Source organism: Geospiza fortis, unplaced genomic scaffold, assembly GCF_000277835.1.
Source record: "Geospiza fortis unplaced genomic scaffold, GeoFor_1.0 scaffold206, whole genome shotgun sequence".
NCBI lineage: Eukaryota > Metazoa > Chordata > Aves > Passeriformes > Thraupidae > Geospiza > Geospiza fortis.
The window spans coordinates 2,935,266-2,960,870 of NW_005054311.1; the positions used below are offsets into that span (position 1 = coordinate 2,935,266).

At 37.5% G+C, this 25,605-nt stretch overlaps 1 protein-coding gene across 2 annotated transcripts in view; it reads right to left on the minus strand.

Annotated features, from left to right (window-relative positions):
- Positions 1–20,228, minus strand: part of PTPN3 (protein tyrosine phosphatase non-receptor type 3) — a 90,660-nt gene extending 70,432 nt beyond the window's left edge. The window contains exons 1-6 of one of the 2 annotated variants that reach the window (XM_031055670.1): positions 20,091–20,228; positions 8,763–8,870; positions 8,562–8,604; positions 7,407–7,485; positions 6,007–6,051; positions 5,036–5,088 (exon numbers count right to left, since the gene is read on the minus strand). In XM_031055670.1, the coding sequence (XP_030911530.1) occupies positions 5,036–5,088; positions 6,007–6,051; positions 7,407–7,485; positions 8,562–8,604; positions 8,763–8,870; positions 20,091–20,228 (466 nt within the window). Of the gene's footprint in view, positions 1–5,035; positions 5,089–6,006; positions 6,052–7,406; positions 7,486–8,561; positions 8,620–8,762; positions 8,871–20,090 lie in introns of both variants that reach the window. The other variant, XM_031055669.1, reaches the window with a different exon arrangement.
- Between the last annotated feature and the right edge of the window lie 5,377 nt (positions 20,229–25,605).

The following is a 25,605-nucleotide window of genomic DNA, read 5'->3' on the forward strand; positions in this document are numbered from 1 at the left end:
AGAGCCCTTACAAAATGTTCAGCCTAGGCATGACTGTAAATAGCTGCTTATGACCACTTACAACAGCTGGCCATTTTGTGGTAAAACAGAATGAGAAATTAGGCATTAATAAAAACAAAGGAACATTTGTGGAGGAAAAATAGAGAAAACTATGCATGCACAATGGTAGTCTCCAAGTTATTCACCACTCCAGAATGAAAAATGAGCCAGTCATTGTAATGCCTTTTATTAAAAGAACTAAAAAATAAAAATCAGCAGCTCAAAACCCAGACACAGTCAAACAACAACACAAAACAATAGTCACAAGGAAAAGGAAGAAACAAATTAGAAACTATAAATTACACTGAGTTGCTGTTTCTGCATCTGAAATACAACATGTACTTCAGAAACCATACAGACACAATCAAAAAAACTATTGAGAAAAGCAAAGTATAATCCAAAGTAGAAAGAGTATTCATTTTGAAGAGGCATTGGGATAAAAGACTTAAAGGAGTAGTTACCAGTACTCCCACAACATTGTGAGGCTTTACCAAACTAATGCTTCTGATCTTCTGCCATATATGTTGTTTCTCAGCATTCATCACTACTCATTTGAGAATCACAAAGTCATTTAGGTTGGACAAGACCTCTAAGATCATTGAGTCCAACCCTTAATCCAGCACTGCCAAGCCCACACTAAACCATATTCCTCTGTGCCACATCTATACACTTTTTAAATAGCTCCTGGAATGATGACTTCACCACTTACCTGGACAGCCTCTTCCAAAGCCTGACAATCCTTTTGGTGAAGAAATTGTTCCTAACAAAGAACCTAAACCTTCCCTGGTGCAACTTGAGGCTGTTACCATGAGTGTAATTCTGTATTACATGGACCTTGACCTTGGGAAACTCCTCTTTCCCCCTTTTTAGTTACGTTACACAAAAACATTTAATATATTCATCCAACTCAAAATACAGAAGAACAGTAGTATAAAATCTATGAGGCACTGCAGAAAGTCAGCTCCTTCAGCTACAGCACTGGCCACTATCCCAATCTGGGGCTCTCCACTCTGGAGACTGTACCTTGTTTTAAAGTGTTACAGTTCAAAAAATTATTTGTGGCTTAATGGAAGACCATCACAAACAATACTTCAAGCAATGATCTCCTGAAGTGGCTTCTGTATTGCCTAATACAACTGTAAAATATAATTAGGGAAAATCAGGCCAAAAGAGTTGGAAAGTTGCTGTATATAAACAATCAGGAGACTGAGATGATCTGTTGTACAGAGATGCTAGCAAGCTCAGGAGCAGCAATCTAGAATTCAGTGAACTATATGGAAGAAAATGGGAATGTTTTTCAATTAATCTCTCCAAGCTGATTCTTGTATTGGGAGTTTCATCACCATCACACAGATAACACTGGCACTGCTGATGACAGGTATTATAAGATATGATAAAAGGTACCTCTAGCTGAACAGCATTGATGCAGGCTTCAGAAGAACAGATGTGACATGCACACAATCCTCAGACTACCCAACACACCTAGTAAGTAATTTCAAACCCTGGAAATTCAGCTCAAAGCTCTCTCTGCTAATGCAATCTGACTTTGATTCTAAGACACAAGGGTTAAAGATGCCCTGGAAAGAAGCAGAAAGCTGGATGATCTGTAAGCAAGTCTCTCAGTCTATATGAAATGTCCTTATGAGAACTATTTCACTTCAAGAAAGCGTGGGTAGAGAGCACACACAGAAAAATCCCCAAATGCTAACCATGAGAAGGAAGAGGTTTCCATAAACTAGGAAGTCTGAGGGGTCAATCTAATTTTTATAAAGTAAGGCAAAACGATGGCAAGTCAGAAGAAAGAGTCAGGCCTCACTGTGGTGTTGATGTTTCTCTAAGTCTTACAGCCCACCTCTATCTCTGGGACATCAATCTTCTGGCATTCCCAAAATTCTAACACTTTTATTCCCAGCTCCTGAGAGACTTTCACACTAAGTTCAGCTTTCCTTGACTCCTCATCATCACCAGCCTTCCTCTCCTTAGAAGAGGTTAAAGTCCATTGGAAGCCCTAGCAGCCAGTTAACCCCTTTCTGAACAAAGTCCCAAAGACAGATCACAGTGTGCTAGAGATGATTCCTGGGTCTCAAAGCAGGGCTGAGAGGGGCAGTACCACAGGAGACAAGAGCAAATGATGCTCATGAGAAAACAAGCTTAGAAGCATTCATAATATCTTGGCTGGCTTTATTGCTGTGCTTCAGATTCAAGGCCCAAGTCAGCAATAGATTTATTAACATAAGAGCATATTCTTACAAAACCCATGGGGATTTCTTACATACCAGTATCTGGGCATTTAAACAATGGCCTGGAAATGGCAATTTGCTACATGAAGTGATAGAAAACAAGTGGGGCTAAACCATCATTTGAAATTTTAAAAAAAGGAATAGTCATACTGTATGGGTTTCCTTATCTGGTTTTATAGACAGTACAACATTCCCATTTTACACTACTAAAAACACATGATTTATCAAGTTTTTTTTTCAGTATGATTGTATCCTTCCAACTTCACAATGATGAAATTATTTGAAATGCACCTTAACAAATTCTTCTTAAAAAAATATTTCAAAATCCACTGACTGTTTTGCCACTAAGCACATTCCTGATAATACACTAACAACTTCTTCTTGAAGTGCCTGAAGTATGTTCGTAATCAGGTTCAGTCACATGTTCTTCAGACACAGTACTCACACCCACTTGCATTCCCCTGTAACTCAGCCCCACCAGGCAAGGCAGGGTGTGCTGCAGCAGGGCAGAGGGACACGTCAGAGCTTTATTTCAGAACCAAATGCCCGCGCACAGGGCACTACAGAGAAGCCGCATCCCAGCAGATATCACCAAAAACTGTCCCCTTGCAAAACTCAGACAAAGCCTCTAAAGGCCAACCATACAACCAGCACATGGAAAAACTTTAGTTAAGAAGCAAGAGCAGAAATATCAAACACCAGACTTCATACACCGTGAAAGAGATCTGCTTCAGCCCTTCTGTCAGCAACAACTGCTACACCTTTTAAATAAACAACTCACAAGGTTCTCAGGCAGCAAGGATTTCCCGTTCTGCATACAAGGGAAGCTACAGAAGGAGAGAGCAGCCTGAAAGCCACCAAGAAGTGGCAGTAAATAGCTCAGGTAGAACTGATTCATGGCAACCTCAGACAATGGATTTCTCATAAGTAGCTGCGTCATACCAAGAATTTCAGCTTTCCTTACTAAGTATGATTAGAAATTAAAATGCTAATAGAAAACTACTTAAAACAATTCCTATTGACAGGAATCACAACTAACTTGACTCAGTAAGGAGACTGAAACCCTTGATTTCAAAAATGTCTTTGCTATGCCATCATCTTCAGGTAAAAGTAAAAACAAAAAACTTAAGTGAATATGCCTCTATATTAAATATTTCATTCCCTACCAATGCAGAGAATAAATATCAGTATCACACAAACAGCAACAGAAAGGAAATCAGATAGCAAAAAATAGTTACTTTTGGTTTTGGGGTTTTCTGTGCTGTGGCTTTTTAATTAAAAAAGAAACAAAAAAAAAAAATCCCCACCACCTGGTAAAAGCAGCACTATCAGAAGTTAGAAAAAAGAGATAAATAACTCAATGGAAAATCCAGAATACACCATGAAAGAAATGAATAAAACACACTAGCACCCTTTGACAATCTTCACCGTCCTTCTAGCATTCTCCTTTAGCACAGCTAACTGCGTTAGTAGATATCCTAGCCTATGTACTAAAAAGGGAACAGTCCTAAAACTGAAGGGGAAGCAAGAACAACTTGGGGATTTGGGGTACACTAGATATATCATGATTGATTTTCTTTTTGATAAAATCTTTGCATTCTTCACTTTTGAGCTTTAGCACAACTGGATCACCAATTCATTTAGCAATCCTAATGGTGCAGACTGTTTCAGCCTTCAAGTGCCCTTACTGGGCCTCGGAAACACCAGAGCAGGATACATTTCATCTGGCACCACAATTGGGACTATGGGAAATTTGGAAAATTTCAGCTGTTCTTACTGAAGCTTGAATCTGATTACAGTTTCATTTTATAAAAGAGTGCAACATATGATATGCTTAAACATAAAAGCAAATGTTTCATAGACTGTTAGGGTTTCAACAGATACTAAGAGTTTATCACATTTCTCTTTGAAAACCACACTTTAATTTTTTTAGCTTGGTTCTTATTTCAAACAAAAATTACCTCAATTGTTTCTGTGGGCCTTGTTAGCCTTTCCATAAAAGAAATGAGATTCAGCCAAATAGATACACAACTATTCTCGTTTATTTTCCCCTGACTATTTTAACAAATATGCAAACTCCACTAAACCCCCAACCTGTTTCTTTTTCTTTATTTGTTTAATGAGAAAGGTCTTCCTCCAGCTGTTTTCCACTATCTGTTGAGGATGCTTGTGAGGCATTGTCAGACTCCAGTTTGGTTTTCCTACAGAAGATGTTTTTCTAGTATTTGAAATTCTTTTGCTAGCTGAAGGCAGATGAGAAGGATTTAAGTTCTTATATGTAAAGTCATCTTAAATGTGTTGCAAAGGGCCAGTTTTACGTAACTAACAAACCAAATTCCATGAAACAAACATTGTGTAAGAACACTGTAGTTTCTTAATCATGAGTTTACCTTCCTCTTATCCATTCTCTAGATGACCACTTATTCCCTTGGAATGCTTTCTCATAGCTATTGTAACACAGTAAGTTTCACAGTTTTGTTTCCACTGACAATGCAAACCTGACTTTTTAGTCAGCAGTCAGAAGCACACATAAATAGCAACATTACTCTTGTATCAATTTTTTTTTTTACAGGTCTAAAAAGTATTCCTTTTCTATTTAGACTGCCTCTGAAGGCTGGTCTAATAACCTTCACCTGCATACTGAATACTCAAATAGATAAGGAAAGAAATCTTTCCTGTCTTTTCAGCACCAAAGAGCCAAGAAAGTAGTTAGTCAAGTAAATTTATTAACAAAATAATGATTGGATATTACTTACATTGTACTGCATATGATGCCAGGACAACAGCAGAATTAATGGGACATGACAACCTGGAAAGGAGAGGAAATAATTTTATTTAAACATAGGCTGTATGTATGTCTTATTGAAAATGTCTCACAATTAGTTCAGTATGCGAAGACTAACTTATCTTCAAAAGAGTATCTGATTTTTTCTTACTAAGTTTGATTGTTAAAGCATAGTACCAGACATTAAACAGTCCCTTAAGTGAATGGAAGGAACTAATTGGAAAAGCACATGCTCAAACTCTTGCTGGATGCTTAGTCAGGAAAGAAAAAGGAGAAAATATTTTTATGGGGCTCTGGACATTACTTTAATAGCTGTATTTTGGTGTACTTAAAATGAGACACCAACATTAAAATTACCTAAATGCCAAGCACAAAGACAGCTCTGATCTCACAACCAAAACTGACTCTATAAAAGAAAAAAAGACAACACCTGTAGGCAAATGACATTTGGCAGCAAATACTTGGATCATGTTTTCCTGTTTTACTTTTTTCAATGTACAAACATGCAGAAATCACAGCCAAATAAACCACTGGGTATATGCCCACCATATAGGTAATATAACCCTGAAATGAGAAATGATAGCATGAACTGCCTATTACTATTCCTGATTACTGCACTAGGTAGTGGGTCCCCAGGTTTGGAATTCCATACCTGGCACACCAAGCCTTACATAAATATTTCTGTGGCTGATGTTGAGCCTGTTGACACACAGCATCTCCTACAGCTCATTCACGACAGACTTCTAAACTGTTCTTAATAAGTGAGCTATGAGAAAGTTTGTAACATTTCCTAGCAACATGATTTTCCTTTAAAGCAATGTTTCACAAGCCATATTTATGGGATAACTGGGATAATTTTACAGCAACAATATCCTCAGGTCAAAGGCTTTTTGATTTTATTTTAAAAAGAATTATAGAGAAAGTGGAGATTCTTCTTATTACCTTCCTTCTGCAATATCAATCTTCAACTGCAGAAAGAATAAATGCCTAGAAAATAAATTTTTTGGAAAAGAAATAAATGTGCATTTATTTTTAAATGGTATGATTTAAATAGCTACATATATTAGTTTTACTTCATTAGATTTCCCAGCAAGCTATACAAACAGATGAACAAATATTAGTGGCATTTACAAATATGCAATCATACACCCACTTACTCTCACAACATTTTTAAGGATCTTTGGCAGTCTCTACTGCAACTCCAAAGCCACAGTATTACTGTCACAATTGACACTACAAAAACCAAATCACCATTGAACTGGGCTCTTTTTCTTCCTAAAATACTCATTTTGAATGCAAATTTAAAAAAGGCAAAACGCCCCAAATCTCAATCAAGGTTAACTTTGAGATTCTATCTTGGAGATACTCAGTGGAGGATGAGACATTTCTCTAGCAGCATATGCTGACAAAAAGCTCTTAAACAATTCTCCAAGAGCAGTTCAGTCTTCCTCTTATTAGTCTGTTTGACAATGTTAGTTTATAGTGATACTGAAGAGTGGGCATGTGAAGAACTTTAAAGAGCAGATCTTAGAATAATTTCAGTTTGAAACTGCAGAATATTTTAAAACTGCATGATTAGCAAATACCAAAACAGGTCAAAAGCTAAATTTTCTATAAGATTTATAATTTCACATGTTGAACTATTTACATTCCCAAGTCGCTGAAATTAATAAGCAATGAAAGTTCTACAGAAATGCCAGATTAATGGCCAGATTAATGTGTGCCTTCAAATTCTAAACTCCAAATTACAGGTACTGAACAAAACAAGTACTCAATTAAAATCTTGTGACAAATTAATTGCAAATTGCTTACAATTCATGCATATCACCACCCCAAAAACTCAAAGACAGGTTTAAAAATAAAACTTCAGAAGTCTACTGTAAACAGAAGCATTACACATATTTGCACGTTACAAGCAATGGGCAAACCAGAAAACAAGAATTGTTATCAGTTCTTCACCAAAAAAAATAAACCCCACCCTCCCACACCCTCAGCATTAAATCTACTACACGTGTTCAAAACTGACTCAATGTTGATACAAAACTTCTAAGATAGATAGACCTAGCGCATGCAGACCCAAAAAAAAAAAAAAAAATTCAAGATGCAAATAAACGTACTTTTAACACCTACATCTTTGTACTAACTTACACTCCAGCTGTACCTCAGAGTTGTAAGCTGTGTACATCAGAAACTACTCCTTTGAGCATGGCATTAAGCTCTCCATTCCAAATGCATTCAATACCAAGAGTAATGGAAAGTTATCTATGTAATAAAGCATAATTTGCCAACCTGCAGACATGGGCAAGACACATTCTTAGTTCATGAAGGCAAATAGAAGTTACCTGGTTTGTTCTTGCTGAAGTGTGTTAGGATCAGGTATAAAAAACCTTACACGAAAATGAAGAGTGCAGGGAAAACCTCCTGCAATATTTTAGAAGAGCAAATCAATAGTTTAAAACAGAAAGAGCATAATATTTAAATTTCTATGTATACAGAAAAATTATATGAACAACCACATACAAATCTCATGTATTTTTTCATGAAACTAAAAGAAATTATGAGAAGTCTCTCCTGATGCCCAAACACCAACTTTGAGAAGAAAATACTCTCAAATGTAGTAATGCTTTCATTTAAAGTACTTGGCATATACTACTTTGCATAAAAGGCATTACTGAGCTTCCTCTGCCTCCTAAGTATTAGAAGAGAGAAAAGCACTAAATATATTTAAGGTATCCCAGTTGGGATAATGCTCAGTTCTATCTAACATATAAATGCATTAAATTACAGCAGTCCAATATGCTACTTTTGTATATGAATTGAAAAAAAAAAGCATGATCTGTAGCACAAGGTAGACATGAGAGTGCTGAAAAACATATCTCGAGTGTCACAGCACAAACTGGGACAGTGCCACTCAGTGCCACTCCTAAGCTGCTCTCCAGCCAGGATTATGCTGGCTGGCCTGTCCCTCTTGGCAGGCATTCTGTGTTACCCAAAGCTGCCTAAAACAAGACATACTGGAACAACAGATGTACCTGGAAGCGTGTGGCGTTGGTTTTTTTGGTTAGTTGTTTTTTAATAAAAATGCATAAATTTGAGGTTTCTTATTGTATTTGAGACAAGAAATTCTCAGAACCTACACATGAAACTGGCTATTCCTCTCTCAATCAAAACTCCTCTTCCTTTGCTTCCCTCTCAGGAGGAATTCACTGGCAACACAATATGACTACTGCTTTCATGGCCATCTAAGCATGTCTAATGCTGCTCAGAAACCAGGTTCAGCTGCTATTATAGCATCAAAGTTAATGATCTAACAGGTCTTACTTCCACTCAGGTAGGAGTAAGGAGAAGTAGAAGAATCTGTTGAAAAGACTGGAAGACACAAGACTTGCTCTTGAAGAAGAATCTACCATTTGGACAATATGCATTTGTTCTAGCCATAAGAATGCAGAAAAACAGAACTCCAAAGTTACAATCAAGATAGTAAAAATAAGTCTTACCTTTTAACTGTTTTCTAATAGGTTTGCTTGGTTCAAGCCATCGCTGTGAAATGAAAAACTATTAGATGGATTAAAAATAGTTACAAATAAATACTGTTTATGTGCACGTGTGTGCATGAATATGTGTGTATAAATATATACATATGTATATATTTATACACACATATACATGCACACACATTTATTATTTACTATACTTACAGGTGAATCTACTGAAGTCTCATTTTGCTGTAAACCAAAATATTCCTTCTCTGTCAAACCCAGCTGGTTATAGGTCATATCCAACAAAATCTGTCCAGTGTCTTGTTTCTGAAGACAAGAAAGGTTTATAAGTGAAATCTGCAACACTTATACATTTTAAGATAGAATTAATTGAAACTAATTTGGTTTTGGTTTTTTCCCTAATTTAATTCATGAATAAAATAGCTGCTAATTCATCAATTCAAAGTTTTTCAGCAATAAGAACTTTATTCTGATAAAGGTTTGGGTTTCTTTCCAAAATACTTTAGGCACATGAAATTTCCTAATATGAAGAGACATGTATCCCAGCCATTGATGTGAGTGCAGCAAATTAATCGTAAGCAGGTCACCGCTCCCTTGCCCACAGTGGGAGCAATGCTGTTCCCTGGAGTGGCAGCCTGCAGGGATGGCTTGCAGACACACGGGGCTGCTCTGGCCCCTGCTGTCACCGCAAAGCAGCATGGCAATGCTGTGCTTCCACATCAGCTAATAAAAGGCAAAGTAAGTATACACTAGGATGGGAAAAAAAAAGGAGGGAGATCCTATGATCCAGCCATGAGATCCCATAAATAAGACTGCACTCTAACCTGGCCCTTAGTGTCCACATGCTCAGCTGCCATTCAGGCACTCCATTTTCTGTCTAGACGTCCCCTGTGACAGGAATCACAGAAGAACTGGTGCAACATGGTATCAAACAGGCAGCAGAGATCAGAAGTCTAAGGCTGGCATAATTTCCCCCAAACCAAAAAGGAATCTCCATGCCATGGCATTGTGGAGAACAGATTAACCAACTTCTGCCAAAGAACACTATGAATCAATTCTATTTTAAAAAGCCGCCAAACACCGAATCAAACAAAACAAAACCCCTCAACAAGACTGCAATCCTAAATATGCTAATAAGTAATAGAGAGGTTGCTGTATTGGGTTTGGGTGGCTAGATTTTGGCACTGGGGAAGCACCTGCAGACCATGGTGAATCAGCTCTGTCCCTGCAGCCCATAGAATCCCACAAGAGAGGCAGAGTCCACCTGCAGCCTGTGGAGGATCCCATGCCAGAGCAGGGATGCTTGAAAGGAGTTCGTGAATCAATGAGAAGCCAGGGGTGGAACAGGCTGCTGCAGGGACCGGCAAACACGTGAAGAGAGAAACCCACACTGGAGCAGGTTTGCTGGTAGAACTTGTGACCCTGAAGTACTGCACCTCAGGGAAGAGTGATCCATATTGCTGCAATTTGTGAAGAAGTGTGGTCTATAGGAAGCCCATTGAAGAAATTTGTGGAAAATTGTCTCCCATAGGAGGGACCCACTGTGGAGCAGGGGAAGGACTCCTCTCCCTGAGCAGCAGGAGAAACAACCTGTGGCAAACTGATCAAAATCCCCATTCCCTGTGCTCCTGTGCCATGGCAGGGGAGAAGGTGGAGCCTGAGCCTGAGGAAGGATGAGTGGTGGGAAGGTGTTTTTAAGATTTATTTTACTTCTTATCCTGCTCTGATTTTGTTTGTAGTAAATTCAATGTTTTTCCCCAAGTTCAGTCTGTTTTGCCTACAATGGTATTTGGTGAGTGCAGAGATGTATGGCATCTTAGCTCTAGATTTTTATATATAGAATTGCTGGACAGAGCAGAAATCAGGCCAGTTTGCTTTCTTTTATTGAAAAAAAAAGAAAATCAAAGAAAACAAAGATTCCTAATTAGTTTAAGATTTTTCCAAATGTCTCTCTTGAAAGCAGAAATAATCTGCACATATTAAAAACCCCAACCCAAACAAAAAAAAACCTCAGAGGAAAATGATTTGAACTGCAAAAGACAAGCAGTTTATACTTGAACAAATTTGTTAAAATTCAGCTCTGGTTTTATTGCACTCCAATTTTTTAAGAAAATGTCTTGATTTTTTTGAAAATAATCTCTTGAAACAAAGGACTTAATGTATAAGTCACATTACTGTGGCTGGCCCCAGTCTTGCTCAGTATGTAAGTGTGCACTTATAAGCCAATTCATTTCTTTGCTTAAACATTTTTTATAATAAAACAGCGCAGTAAGCTCTGTTCAGAAGACAGATTTTTATGATTTTTTTAATAGGCTACAACACTGTTGTGATTGAGTGCTTTAAACCGCATCATATTCCATAGTCTTTCCTTTATCAAAGGAGCAATCTTCCTATTTAAAAAGATGGGAGAAGAAAAACAAAATTTCAAGCAAAGGACACCCACTTTGGAAGATGGAATATTATTCAACATTTTCTACTGCTAGAGCAGAACTCCTAGCAGCTCATTCGTGACTTGAATGCTCAGTGTTACCATATCAGGCTGTTGGCCTCCAATGAAAAGCTGTGCCCATTTTTCTGGAGTAAAGTCACATGTGGAGAAAACAATGTAGGCAACACCCAGATGTTGAGACTACCTTTTCCTCTCCAGCACTCTCCCATCTTGTCTAAATTTCAGAGAAAACAGTTGAGATCTCACAATAAATGTGAGTCCAGGCCTGGAAAGGCTGTGTGGCCACTAAGAGCAGCAGCTTTGCGCCCTCCAACCCCAGCCGCACATTCCTACTCCCACCTTTCAAACAGGCTGCTGCCATAGTCAAACCACAGCATTGATCAAATTCTACTTTCTCCTGAAACAGCACAGGCCTAACATCCAGCTTAGAAACTGAACTGCCAGTCACAGGTAAGGCCATGCAACCCATGCATTCCTTATCACACAAAGCCATGGCATCATGCACCTGTCAGGCAGCTCTGTCCATCAGTGGCATTGCCTCCACCATGCAGACTGAGATTTGTCCATCAGAAATTATCCATATGTGTACACAAGAGGGCCCCATGGAAACAGCAGATTACACCTTATGAAATAATGGGCATTTCCTGACATCTGTTAAGCTCATCTTTAGCACTGACCATATTCATTTCCCCAGGGTTGGGCTTTTAGAAGCAGAGAGTTAAAATACTTTTAAGTGTCATCATGACACCTGCACAACTCAGAAGCCTAATTTAATTGCACACCTATGGTGTGAACTTTTGACAGCATCTAAACAAGCTCCTAAAGTTATATTATGGCCAAAAGCAGTAATTTCAGGGGATGGGATATATACTTTGATGAAAGAAGCTGTTCAGGAATATCAGGTTTCATTATAAATGGAGCAGGAACAAGACCACAGAGAGTGGATTCTTCTGCTAATTTTTAGTTTGAATTTCAACACTTCCTATTCCTTTTGGTCTTCTTTCTTCACCAACAGCATTATCTCCAAATTCCTTTCTCAATTTCCATGATTCCAGTCTTTCATCCCAATTCAGATGCCTTCACCTTCTCTCTCCCCAGCCCCTCACAATTGCTTTCCTGCCTCTTCCCCAGTTATATGAATTGCTAAGCCTTCTCATTGTTTCTCTGTAAAGACAAGCAAGCTCCCCACTACGACATCTTGCTCAGCAGAGTTCTCTCTTTGCAATGTTCCCATGGGTCTCCCAACCCTAAATCCAGCTGTTCAGCCAGCACTAGTCTCATCCACCTACGTATCTATTTACTTCTCTTCCTCCTCTCCACATTTCCTAAAAAAAATAATAATAATTTCCAGCATTACTTTTATGTAGTTCCAGTTCTTGCCCTCTGGTATTAAATGCACAGGTTTTTTCCCAGTGCCTAGATCAAGCATCCAGTCAAGATATCTAAGCTAAATAAAAAATGTTATTTTAAATTGTTCAAGTCTTGTTAAAATTCCCAGTTATAAGGGGATTTGTTGTTTTTCAAGGAAATGTTTATTTCCTTAATTTTGGTATTGCTTTAAGAAACATTTGAATTATTTTTCAGTCTATATACCTAAAAACGGCCACACAACTCATGCTGCACAATCTTCAACTTACTCTGTAAATTAACCATTTTGAGACCTAGGTGTAAAGTGAGGCAGGTTAAGCATGTCATATCAGAGCTTCTGAATTTTGACATCCATTCCAATACGATTCATAGCCACAGCATATTCAAATGTTACAATGTGTCAAGTGCTTTACAACACATCCTATTTTTACTCCCCTGTGCCATAGGAGGGCAAAACCAACATGAACACTGCACAGCTATACTGGGCATTAGAATCAAGTTCTCCTTAACCCTATCAACCATTAGGGCAAATATATAAGATGTTCCTAATTAAGCTCCTGTTTTTCTATAGTGTAATTTTAAAAATGATGTGTTTTCCTCATTAGCTTGCACTGCTATAATGACACAAACTCTTAAGAATTTCAGTTTTTGCTGAAAAGAAGCATTTTCAAGAAGTTTGTGTGTTTCCACCTGGAAAGAACTTCCTATTTATTTCACTTTCATGATATCTACCAATCCTTATTCTGAAGTGTTAAAAGCTTTGCATCAACCACCTCATAACCACACACCATTCACCTCCATTTAAATCTGTCTTCAAATCAATTACAGCTTATGTTGGATAGGCCAAAAATTAATACTTTAAGCACTCATAATTAACACCTGTTACATTCTACTCATGCCACAACAAGTTCCTAAAACATTTAGGGAATTTAAATTAGTCAAATTCTATTTCTAGTAAGTTAAAGAACTGTGAAGAGAAAAAAAGCCCTCCATTACTTTTTAATGTCAAATACTGCCTAGAACCTGGAGTGATCAAGACTCACTGCCCTAAGAGCTGCATAAACTTAAGGGGAAATTGTTAGAACCTTGGACTAAAGAGGTAAATCTGCATGCAAAGTTCTTCAGGCTGTTAACTTCTACAAGGGAAGTGGTGATAATTTCGGAGGACAGTGCAATATAAAGCATATCTCCCTGTCCTGCAGAAGCTTTGCCCCCACTCTGAGGTAATGATAACCTCTCCCAGTTAAGCCCCACCTAAGCTTTTGCAAATTCAGTCTGACTTCAGATACAATGCCCACTGCCCGTCACGTGCTGTTTGAGGTCATCCTTTCCTAATTTAGCCTGTAACACTCCTTTGCTACCAGACAGCCTATGTCCCTTGGTCCTAAAAGATGCATAAGCCTGAACACAGTGCTACCACTTTCTTTTCATTTCCGCAGTAATTTAACACACAGCTAATTTGCTCTTCTGCTATCTCTGTCCTTGTCTCTTCCTGGAATTTATTTACCAACCTGATGCTCTTACTTAACCATGGAAGATTTTGTTCATCTAGAATAAACAGAACAGGCTTTTTCCTAAGGTCCAGTCTTCTGCAGAGCAGCCTAGTTTTACTATGCCTGCTTGACTGGAACTTCCCTCTTTTGTCTGCAAGTGGCCATGATCCACATGTGACATTCCCTGGAGGGTTGCCTCAATGCCAAGACTAACACTGCTAATACTTCCTTGACACTGGCTGAAGATTCTTGCCTGGTGCATGAAAGCACCCACCTTTTTCAGAACAGAAATACATGAGAAACTCAGTCTGCAAACTGCCACTGTTCTCTATTGTTTGCAACTGAAAATTGAGCTTAAAAAAACATTACCTCATCTCATAAAAGCTATTAGTTTACACTACTGATTTCCCTCACTGCAATTACTCCTGGTTCAAGATAACCTGCTACCTCATATTCCTGTATCTTTTTGTTGTTAATAAGGCCTCAAACTTAATATTTTTGATTTTTTGAAAAAGTTTCAAGAGCAACACATTAAGGAAATCTGGCAGTCAAGAACTCCCTTTAATATCCTTGTGCTATTTAATATCTCCTTCTAACAAGATCTACAGCCACCTCCTCAGCCAACTCCTGGCCCACCCTGTAACGTTTCTAGATTCCATACACTTTAGCACAGTATTTTCCTACATAAAGGTCATACAAAATATTTGTCCAAGGACAGAGTTTTAACCCACTGCATTTCCTCTGCCTCACAAAAATGATTTAAAACAAACATATATATGAGGTTAGTCATTCCATTCTAACTTTAGAAAAATTTCCCCTCCACTAATTCTTTCCTTCAGCATTTATTATGAAGTCTTGCCCCACAAAGGGCTAAGACTAACAAGCCTGCTGTAGGGCAGATCACTTTCTCACTGTCCTCAGAGGCATCATCAAATTTCATACTGTCTTACTGCTTTCCAGTCAAGTATACTGACCTGACTCAATACAAAACTAAATATTTGCTGCCAGCCTGAAACTTCATACAGCAGTTCTTTCAACATGCAGGGACACAGAGTAGCATTAAACCATCTTGTATTATCAAACAATACCGAGTAGGAAAATTCGGTGACAGATATACAAAAATTCTGCAAGACTGCATTTTTTATGAATGGTTTAAAGTTATAAAACTCAGACCCACAGTCAAAAAGAACCTCTAAGACTTATACCTCTGTCCATTATTTTAAATATAACAACAGTACTTGTGGGTGTTCATTTTAACCATCATATTCCTTCTCAAATACCAGAAGAAGAAACTTAACTGAGGTGGAAGGAAAAGAAAAACATTCCTTACAATTCAAACTTCAATTCATGCAACTTTTTGAATTATGACAGCCTCATCATTTTCTTTCTAGAAGGAAACACTATTACTAAAAGACAACTAGTCTAAAAGCAAAAATCCCAGGTAATAAGACAAAAACATTAACTGTCTAACTGATAGACAATGCAATTCAGAAGTGATCTGCTGCTGTCAGTTTTATACCTTCTCAAAAGTCAGTTTACTTGAGAGATGCTTCCCAAGTGTTCATTCCTGGTAAATGAGTCAAAGTAGAGCAAAACCAGAAAATACCTGCATGTTTATATCAAAAGTTACAGACAAATTTACATTATTGCACAATGCAATATACATAATATAATAAATACCTATTAAACACACTCATACATGGTATATGAGCAAATTCTCTATATATCAGAATGACAGCTAACATTTTCTCCAGGTGAAAAACCTATGCATTATAGTCTTAGAACATGACAGAAGAGACAATACGGACAGAGGTGAGTTAACCTTACCATAAAACTGAAACAATCAAAATTTACTAGGAGGCTTCAAGAAAGCCTGGATATAATTAAAGTCAAGTGCAACATTCAGCACTAAATGCAGTCAAGTCTTTGCCTCAAATGTGGTTTTAAAAGAACATTTCCAACTCTCAGCTTCCATGCACCTTCAGTTCTTTGCCTGGACTTTGGACATGTTCCGTCTAAGTACTGAAACACATAACAGTGGAACAAGAAAGGCCATGTCAGCCTTGCATAGATAACATACTCTGTGGATTGCAAGCGATGTAGTGGAATGTGTCTGTCTGTTCTCCCATGTGAACTTTCTTGATAACAATGACCTAAAATCAGCACATACCACAGGTTATACTGATGAACTCCTTGTGATACCATTAATCCAAATTTCAGATTCACTGAAACTGTGGTATAAGACTTTTATATAAAACATTGAACAAAATAGCCCATCACTTCACTACTCTGCCAAAGTAACAAGTCCAGGAGAAAAACGGCACTGCTCTCTTGCAATTAAGTCTTTGTTTACAGCTGGTCAGAATACCAACATTCTTTGGGATAAATGATTAATAAGAACAACTTTTAAGAAAGGAAATTATGCAGCTATCTTCAGGTTCCTCAACAGATAGAAAGTTCCTCTGGTTACATCCATATGCAAAATCTACCTTCTTTTTTCCTTTGTCCAGTTTTACAATACTTGGTTTTTATTCACCCTCCTACAGACAGAACCACTGGGAAAACAAAGCAACATCTGAAGTATCATTCATCAGAATGATGAGGAAGAAAGAAACACATAGGTATAACTACAAAATGCCATGCCATTTGGTAACAAAATTTGATGGACATCAGCTCTGTGGGCTCCATAAAGGTCTTGTTCCTAGAGAATGAAAAGACAGTTTTATCTCTATTCTCCCTGTTCTATTCTCTGAAAGATTCAGTATTTTGAGATAACATGAATGTTCTACCATCATTTTAAAGAAGTGAGTACTAGTTCAAAATTCCAAAATATATAAGTTGTTATCAGTGTTGCAAATTTAGACTATTCAGTTAACTTTCTATTAAATTTAAATACACCACATATTTTGTAGTGTTGAGCATATGTACATTATCAACAAGATAACAGAAATGACAACATAGGAATACACATTTGTTTAAACTTACAGTAAATTTATCTTAAGTTTCTTCTTACCCATGAGATTTCTTTTCTTTAATGTTATTTTCCTATATAATCCCCTTACAACTTTGAAAGAAAGAAATCCTTTTGCAGTAAGAATTCTGTGTTCAGAGAGTTGCTACATGACAAGCAATGCTCAGTTGTTTCCATCCCACTGTCTTTAGAATGGGAGAACTCTCCAATTCCATTTAGGCTATTATATGGACAAAAGCCAAGCTTCAAGTATTCTGCTTTTCCACTTTTACTTTCTACTATTTGTTGATGAAAAATATAATTATGTCAACGAACATAAAGCATACTTATGCATATGTAAATATTAGCCTTAGAATGTTAGTTCAAAGTGTAACATCTATCCAAACTTTGAGCCTTCCCAGATCAGAACCAGGTACCACTAGACCACAAACAACCCTGAAGAATTCCCAACCTTAATTTTCCACTAATAATATTGATGTTCTTTAAAGAGAAAACACTGAACTCTACGCTTTAGAAGAAGTGATCCTGTTCCGGTCTAGTTCTCCGAACTCTGACAGAGGAAAAAAATTCAACATATTTCAGCAATAATTGTAAAAGCAGAGAAAGTAAAAAATCTAGAAAAGTTATTTAAAATATCCAAAAGAAGAGTAGGTCTTTTTATCCATGTATCTTGTATTTATGTCTAGTCTCTTCAGAAAGCACCTTCCTTTTAATAATGTACTACTACATCATTTAATACATTTCTGCTTATTTGTCTTCTGAATAATTATGCCATGTGATATCCATATTTAATTTCTTTAAAATATAGAGCTGTCAATTAACACATTGTCCAGAAATTAATTATATGCAGAGAAAAACATCTTGATATGAGAAATAGTTTCTCTAAAGCAACACAGAAAGGTTTCACTAGTGGGGAAAATCTGTTCAGAGCAAAACTTATTTTTTTCTATAAGTACATGCCCTTCAGTTTATAACCAGCTGATTCCCAGACTGACCACAGACCCAAGTTATTCTTTGCTCACAGAGATAAAACTGAATTATGCTGGCAATTAAAATAAACACATGAACACAAAGTCAGGCTGAATTTTTCTGCTAATGTAAGCAAAACTTGGATACTAGTTTTCTGCAGCTGGTTTCAAATCCTTTTAAGAAATGGACTTTATGATGCTACCAGAGCGTGGCAAAGCCTATTCTTAAGCTGCTGTAAGGTTAGATAATCAAGAAGGGCCATCCTCACAGAAAAGCGCCGCCTCCCTCATTACCAGCTCAGTACTCAAAGAACATAAATCTGCAAAGCCCTTTTCTTAGGCCATAACACAGCAGGGTAGCTGCACTCCCTGCTTGTTTCATGTACAGCAGTAATGAGTCCTATATCACCCCTATGAACAGTTCAGCATCACAACTGCAGTAAAGGAGGCCCTTACAATTCCTGGATGGAGGAGATAAGCAGCAGTGGCACCCTAAGGATACGCTGAAGGTAGGGAGAGAAATCAGTTGGGTTCAGAATTTCAAAAAATCATAGAATGGTTTTAGTTGGAAGTAACCTCAAATATCATCTGGTTCCAACTCCGCTACCATGGCCAGGGACACCTTCCACTACTCCAAGTTGTTCAAAGCCCCATCCAGCCTGGTTTGGAACACTTCCAAGGATGGGACAGCTGCAACTTCTCTGAGAAACCCATTCCAGTGCTTTACCACCCTCATAGCAAAGAATTTCTTCCTAATATCTCATCTACATCTACCCTCTCTCAGTCAGAAGCTAGCCCCCCCCGTTGTATCACTACATGCCCTTGTACAAAGTCCCTCTCCAGCTTTCTTTAGGTACCAGAAGGCTGCTTTAAGGCCTACACCGTTCCTTCTCAATGGTTCCCATTTTGCACTCACTGTCTAAAGGAGGAAATGGGGAGCAAATTTCACTTGTATAATGCTGGACTTCAGGCCAAGCTGTGAAACATCTGTTTACAAAGAACAAATATACTACTATGCATGGATTTAAAACCATTTTGAATTCCCCACTTTACACAGATCCTTGTGCAGGGAAGGTGGCAATTATGCCAGCTCCCTGACAGACAAGACAATTCCCAAGGTATGCTAGAGACAAACAATGGAAACAGTATACTAACATATTGGTCCTTCTCTAACTTACTTTCCTTCTACTCCACTCCCCAATATTACACACATATATGAACACATAGCATGCAAAATACATAGTAAAATGAGAGTAATTCTGGATATACTATGGTGAAAATAACCTTTTTAACCTATCAAATAATTTATACTTCAATTAATACCCAATATCCAACAGACAAAGTTAAAAAACAAAATCAGTATGCTGAGAACTGCAATGAGACTTGGGAAAATACAACTTTTGGGTGCAGTTTTGAATGTCCTATTAGAAAGCACAGTGTTGACTAAGATATCTAAACAATACAACTTCCTCAGCAAAATGCTGCTTCTCAAATAAGGTAAATTGGATAAAATAAGTATCATATAAAGAAATACACACAAATCTTACACACAATTCTACTTAAATTTACCCACAATTTTTTTCCACATGGTCAAATAATTCTATTGAAAGGTGATTGAGAAGTTTCTCTTCTTTTCATTTTAAAATGAACCGATATTTTAAATCAGTACTAAAGGTTAGAACATTGCAGAATAAAATACACTAAACATACAGAGTATAAACATCCATTAATCCCCTTTCCCTCCCCACATCCAAATAAAGAGACTGTATTGAAGTACAAAAGACTGAACAGAACAGTCCTACTGAGCCGCAACATCTTCACTGTTTACATCATCTTTGCACTTCTGAAAATATGTACTGACATCACTACAGGAATTTATAAGGCCTCTTTCTTTCAGGAGGAGTCCTTTTTACAAGTTCTTTGAAGGAGAAGCACATCCCAGTTCAGGAGTTCCCTTTAAATATGAATTACTTATTCACAGTTGATAATGATCACCAGATCTGTTTCTTCATGGTTCCCATATCATATAGAAGACCTTTATGCAGACACAATCTGCATGCCATGGTTTTATGACATTGAAGTTGGTTGGCTTGAAAGTAAATTAAAACAGCACTTTTTAAATCCACTTCATAAGCAGTAATTCTGCAATTTGTTATTATGACAAAGCTACATCTTTAACATCTTTTGGAGATACCATGCCTCAGGGTCCCATATTTCATCTGCAGCTTTCAAACAAATTTCTATGTATTTAAAAAGAAAATAGTTTTCCAAACTTACGTTGACTTTGAAGCTTTGTACTGAGCCATCCAAAAAGTGGACGTTACAGATTATTTCTGATCGGGTTTTCTCTTTTGGTAGCTCTGATGCTCGTATGTTATTTATCCTCCCACCTAAGGCTCGTAAACGGGAGTTCATAACTATTGCTGAATAACCTATAAAACAAAAATTATGTTTAATGACAGTTCTTATAATTCTCTATATTTGTTTTTCAGAGTAACTTACAACATCATGAAGACCTCATTACACCCCAAGTTAACAAATGCTTCTTATAGAAAAGAATAAGTTGTAAAATTAGCCTGTTGTAAACCAGAACATAAATGCATAAATATAGAGGGGTTCCCATACTGTAAATGGAAACATTATCAAGAGAATTACAGGTAATCCCTGCAATGTATACCTGGCTTAGGCATGAGTCACTGCCTTAGTTTAAATCAGTAAAAAACCCCAAACACCTACTATAATATAGGAAGGCAACATCAAGACAAGTTTTATCATCTGCAACTAGGAAACCCCTTACCCCCTTTTACACTTCCTACATATTTCTGCATTTACAATACAAGTTCCACTACAATAATTCTGTTTACTCTCAGCTGACAAAACAGCCTTGAGTTAATGCAAATCAGGTTCTATCAAGTAACACTTTGTTTCAGGAATATATATGCAAACACCATATGTAAGGCAAGCAGAACTAACTTTTAAAACGTGTCAATATTTTACAGTCTAGCATACATAAATTCATGAAGCCAGAAATTAATATCAAAGACGAACATCCCACAAGAAAACACTCCTTTTGTTGCTTAGGCTTTTTCCTTTTACAAAAACCCTCTTAATGAAAACCAAAACTCTAAAAACCAGTATTTACAAATTAAAACAAACAAAAGAACATCCCATCAAACAAAAAAAGCCATTCATTGAAATAAGAGGTGAATTAAATTCAGACAAGCCTGTAAACATTTCAAGCCTCTCTTCACTGGATCAGTTTACCAATTAACATCACAGTGTTTAAAGCCAGTTGGCAAGCGAAGCAGGGGATAGTTTTCCAGGTTAATTACCATACCAATTACCAAACCATTCCTCACTTATAAGGGGACAGCTACAAAGGGACTTGCATAATATAAGTATTACATGGACTGCTGGCCAAGCTAGATGGGATCTATACGAGTACTATTTTGCCATCTCCCCTTTTTCGTGTATCTGCCTTAAAACACAGGCTGGCTTTTCTTTTACACAGCTACAGAAATGGAACAATTTAGAAAAAAAAATCACTTAAAATACCAAAGCATTGCCTCTACTACATATCTCTTTGAAAGGGAAACATGAAAAGCATGAAGAGCCATGAAATGTAAAATTGTATAAAGTGATCTTTTTGGGGTTGCAAAGGCAACAAAGCAGCGCAGTGATGCTTCTCCACTCAAGTCTGTGTAATCTATACTCAGAAGCAGCTAAAACAATTGCCTTCTCACAGACAGCTCAGAAGTCAGACACACATTAGCATTCAACACTTCCAACAACACTCTCATGGGTTTTTTTGTCAGCCAGTTGATAGTTCACCATTGTATATTTTCTAAAATCAAAACTGTAAGCTATCAAGACTCAGTTTTTAGCCAGCATGCATTTTTTTCCTCAGAAAAGGTGTGGGTTGGGGGTTTTAGATGTTTCTTTTCTCTGGTTCTTTTTTTTTTTGTTGTTTTTAAATGAGGCAATAAAAAGGAAGAGGTAATCTTTAGGAGAATTATGAACAATATTTCCATATAAACCACGAAACACTGCTATTGCTTTGAAATTTTTCTTGATATACAGTCTGCATTTAATTACAGGTTTTGTTTTTTGGTTTTATTTTTTTATATCCAGAAAATGGGGTAATTCATGACTGCTTGCTGTTAAATAAAACTTACAGTTATCCAATTATCAAGAGTATACAAAAAGTTGATGACAAACTAGGATAGTAAAGGAAGCCTTCAATCTCACATTCTCTAATTTTCTGGCAGCTAAGTTTTAAACTATTTATTCAGCACTGTCTTCACCTTTCACCAAAAAGTCAAGTGACTACATGAATTATACTACAAAGTCTTTTCTCCACTCTCCACCTCAGCTGGCAAAAAACACCTTCTCATTTGCAGAAATAGCTCTCTACCCAACTAGATGGGTTAAGCGGAAGGTTATCCTTCACTGTGAGCCAGCCGCTAGATGAGAGAGAATGTTTTGGTAGCCAGATTCAAAGCTTCATCAGCCTGGCCTTAAGGGCTCAGTCTGCATTGCAACACCTAACAGTCCCAGCACACAGACTTCTCCATTCCTGGGAAAAAGGCTATTTGACCCTTTTGCTTACAATACCCAATCTATCTTACACTTCTACCATTCCCTTTCTCTATGCCCTAATTATATTCAAACTTTGTCAGAGCAACAGTCCACAGGAGTCTCCAGCACCCTGTTCCTGATCTACCCAGAGAGAGGGAGCAAACAGCGCTCAGCCCCTGAAGCCCTAGTGCAGAACACGCTTCAAGTTAAGCTACACTCAGAGACCCTTCAGACATTTTGATACCTAACTCTAATCCCTCTCCAGCAGAGCATTATTTTTTCAAGTGTTACAATATAGTCATATCTTGCTACTCACTTGAGTGTCAAATGCAGAAGCCAATACAGTAGCATCAATAAAATTTATACACATATGTGTTTGCAATCCAGAAAAAAAAAACACAACAGGAAAAAAAAAAAAACACCAGCTAAAAAAAGAAAACTCTTATAACTGCAAAAAAATTAACCTGAATAAACTAAACTGATTATTTTTATTTAAGTGACTGTGCATAGTAGCACAAGTAACAACAGGTCCATTTCATACCATGGTCCCTCTGTAGGAAACCCAGCCTGTCTCCTGGATAACCCAAGCTATCCAAGAGCTAACAGCAACACATACTTTCATACTGCAGCTCATTATAAAATGAGAGGTGCTTAGTTTGAAATTTGTAGTCTTGTGCTAGTTTTTCAGTTACCTCTAGTTTAACACCTTCAGGTGATCTTCTGGATACTGGGTTATGTGCCCAATGCCCCAAGTGAAGCAGTAAGTTGGAAATTCATCATGAGAAATTCAAACTTGCTACTGTGACCAGTTTGCATTGGGTTCACAAATGAAAACCTGCAATTCCTTTATTTTTACCATTTTATGTAAAATCACACCAGGAACACAGAGTTCATGGTTTGTGCTGATGGCAAGAAAAGAGCCCCAGCTGAGGCTGTCCTCAACAAAGCCAGCTGACCACAGGAACTGTGCCAAGACAGGGACAAATGGCTGAGTGTTTGGATGTCACAGCTATCAGCCAACTGGAGCTCAAGGGGACTAATCAAGGCTTAGGGAACTGCCACCAGCTGGAGTCCCCAGCAGAGAAAGCCACACCTTCTACTTCCCACCTCCATGGCCTTGAGCACCACTGTGCCAAGTGAGCTCCCCAGGGAGCTGCATTAGGAGTGTCACACCACAGGAACCTGCCCACACCACTTTGCATGTCCCACCTCGGCATGCCACAAGCTCAGCAAGTCTGCAAGGAAACAACTTAGTGAATCCCTAGCCTAAAGGGCAAGGGAAGGAGAACAGGAGACAGGTGAGCAGCTGAGTTGTTGGCACCTGCTCCATGACTTTTCATCCGTAAGTGAGCTGTTTAAAGCTGTATTTTAAATCGGGCCAGATTACTGGAATGGCTTATGGACTCCCAGGGCAATATGTAGCAGCATACGAAGGAACCTGCAATGGCAACTGCTTTTGGGGAAGGGAGAGGGGCCACTGAGATGCCCAGCACAACCAGAAACTTTACACTTCTAAGACAAGGGCTCTTAAGCCCTAGCAATCATCCTCCAGCCCTGAGCAACCAGAACCAGCCATTACACGCAAATCTCAGTTCCTGTTTGTAGCATCAGGAAGGAGGCTGATTCAGAAATGAAACCAAATTTTAAAAACCTGTAAGACAATTTAATATTTTCAACAAGTCAGTACTTCAATGTTTTTTCTTCCTTTCCCTAAAATAAGCATGTTTTCCCTAAAAAAAATCCAGGAAGTTGGGAGGTATATTTTAATTAAACAAACAAAACACACTGAAAACACAGTTGTTTTCACAGTTATAAAGTATAAAACAAACATGTGGAATTCTATCCCATAATGAAATCATGCAGTAGGCTTACAGGAGAAACAAATACAAGCACAGATATGGAAAGAAGTTAATGTTTTCCAAGTACATTAAACACATTTCTGGACAAGTTTGGTTATGCATGCCTTCTCCTACAGCAATGCTGCAGTCAAGCAGAACAAAAATAACATGTTTTCCTCATCTTTTGTATTGAAGACTGACTTTTAAAAATGCTTTTTTTTTTTCCATACCAGCATTTGATTTCTTTCCAACTGCTTGGAAATTGCTAGTAAAAAAGTGTGAGACTTCATTATCAGTATAACTGCCATTAACTTATTTTTTACCAAGTAATTAAATCAAGGGCAGATTTGGTGAGTATACACTCAAGGACCTTCTACATATAATCACACTGCATATAACTGTTAATAGATTTGTTTGGTTTGTGATTGTTTGAGGTTCTGGGGTTTTTTGTTTGGTTTTTTTGGTTTTGTTTTTTTGGTTTTTTTTGTTTTTTTTTAATAAATTATTTATTACCTCCACTTCTTCAGGTCAATAGGGATAATTTACTCCTGTAAATGGGTACACTCATGTTTTTTGTAGGAGGAGATTACTGCACTAAGTTTTCTTACTTTATTACAGTCTTGACTAAAAATGTTGGCGTCTGAAAAATCATATATATTACAGAATCTGTGGGAATGTCATATACATAAGGATAGTGCTTCCAACCCACTTTCATTGTCTGAGTGATCACCCCTAACAAGGAAGGGGAAAACAGTAGCACTAATGACACCGCCGAGTCTTATGTGTCCTTTCCATAACAGTTACATTTTATGGTTGTCTGTTCCTTTACTTAAAAGGTACAAAATAACTGACATGGGAATGGAAAGAGGTATAACAAAGTAAAGGTGTCTTTGTGACAATGTATATCCCTAAGACAACTGATACAAATGCTCTTCAGCGTGCATCTGCCCATGTAGTTAAGAATTACTTACACAGAGCCCTATCTATCATCAGTGCATCTTAATGACAACTAAATTATTCAGCCAGATTTTCCAAATAGAAGAATTAGGCTTAACTCGCCACGTATGAAAACCAGATTCTGCTTCCACCTTCTGCAGAGGAAATGCTTCATCTTTTCCACATTCCCAATAAGAAACTAAATGCCTCCCTATAAATAAAAAATTCAGCTCTTCTATTTCTCTTGGGAAAATCCCAAGAGGTATTTACCACAGTACAAATTACCAAGCATTACTAAAGCAATAACCAAAGTAAAAGATAAACTTCATTTTGAGCAGCGTGTACAGATCACCATTTTATCCTTATTTATAGTTATTTCTTCACAAAATTTTCCTGACATATTCAGGTAAGTTATATAAAAAGTAAGTGTGGAAGCCAGA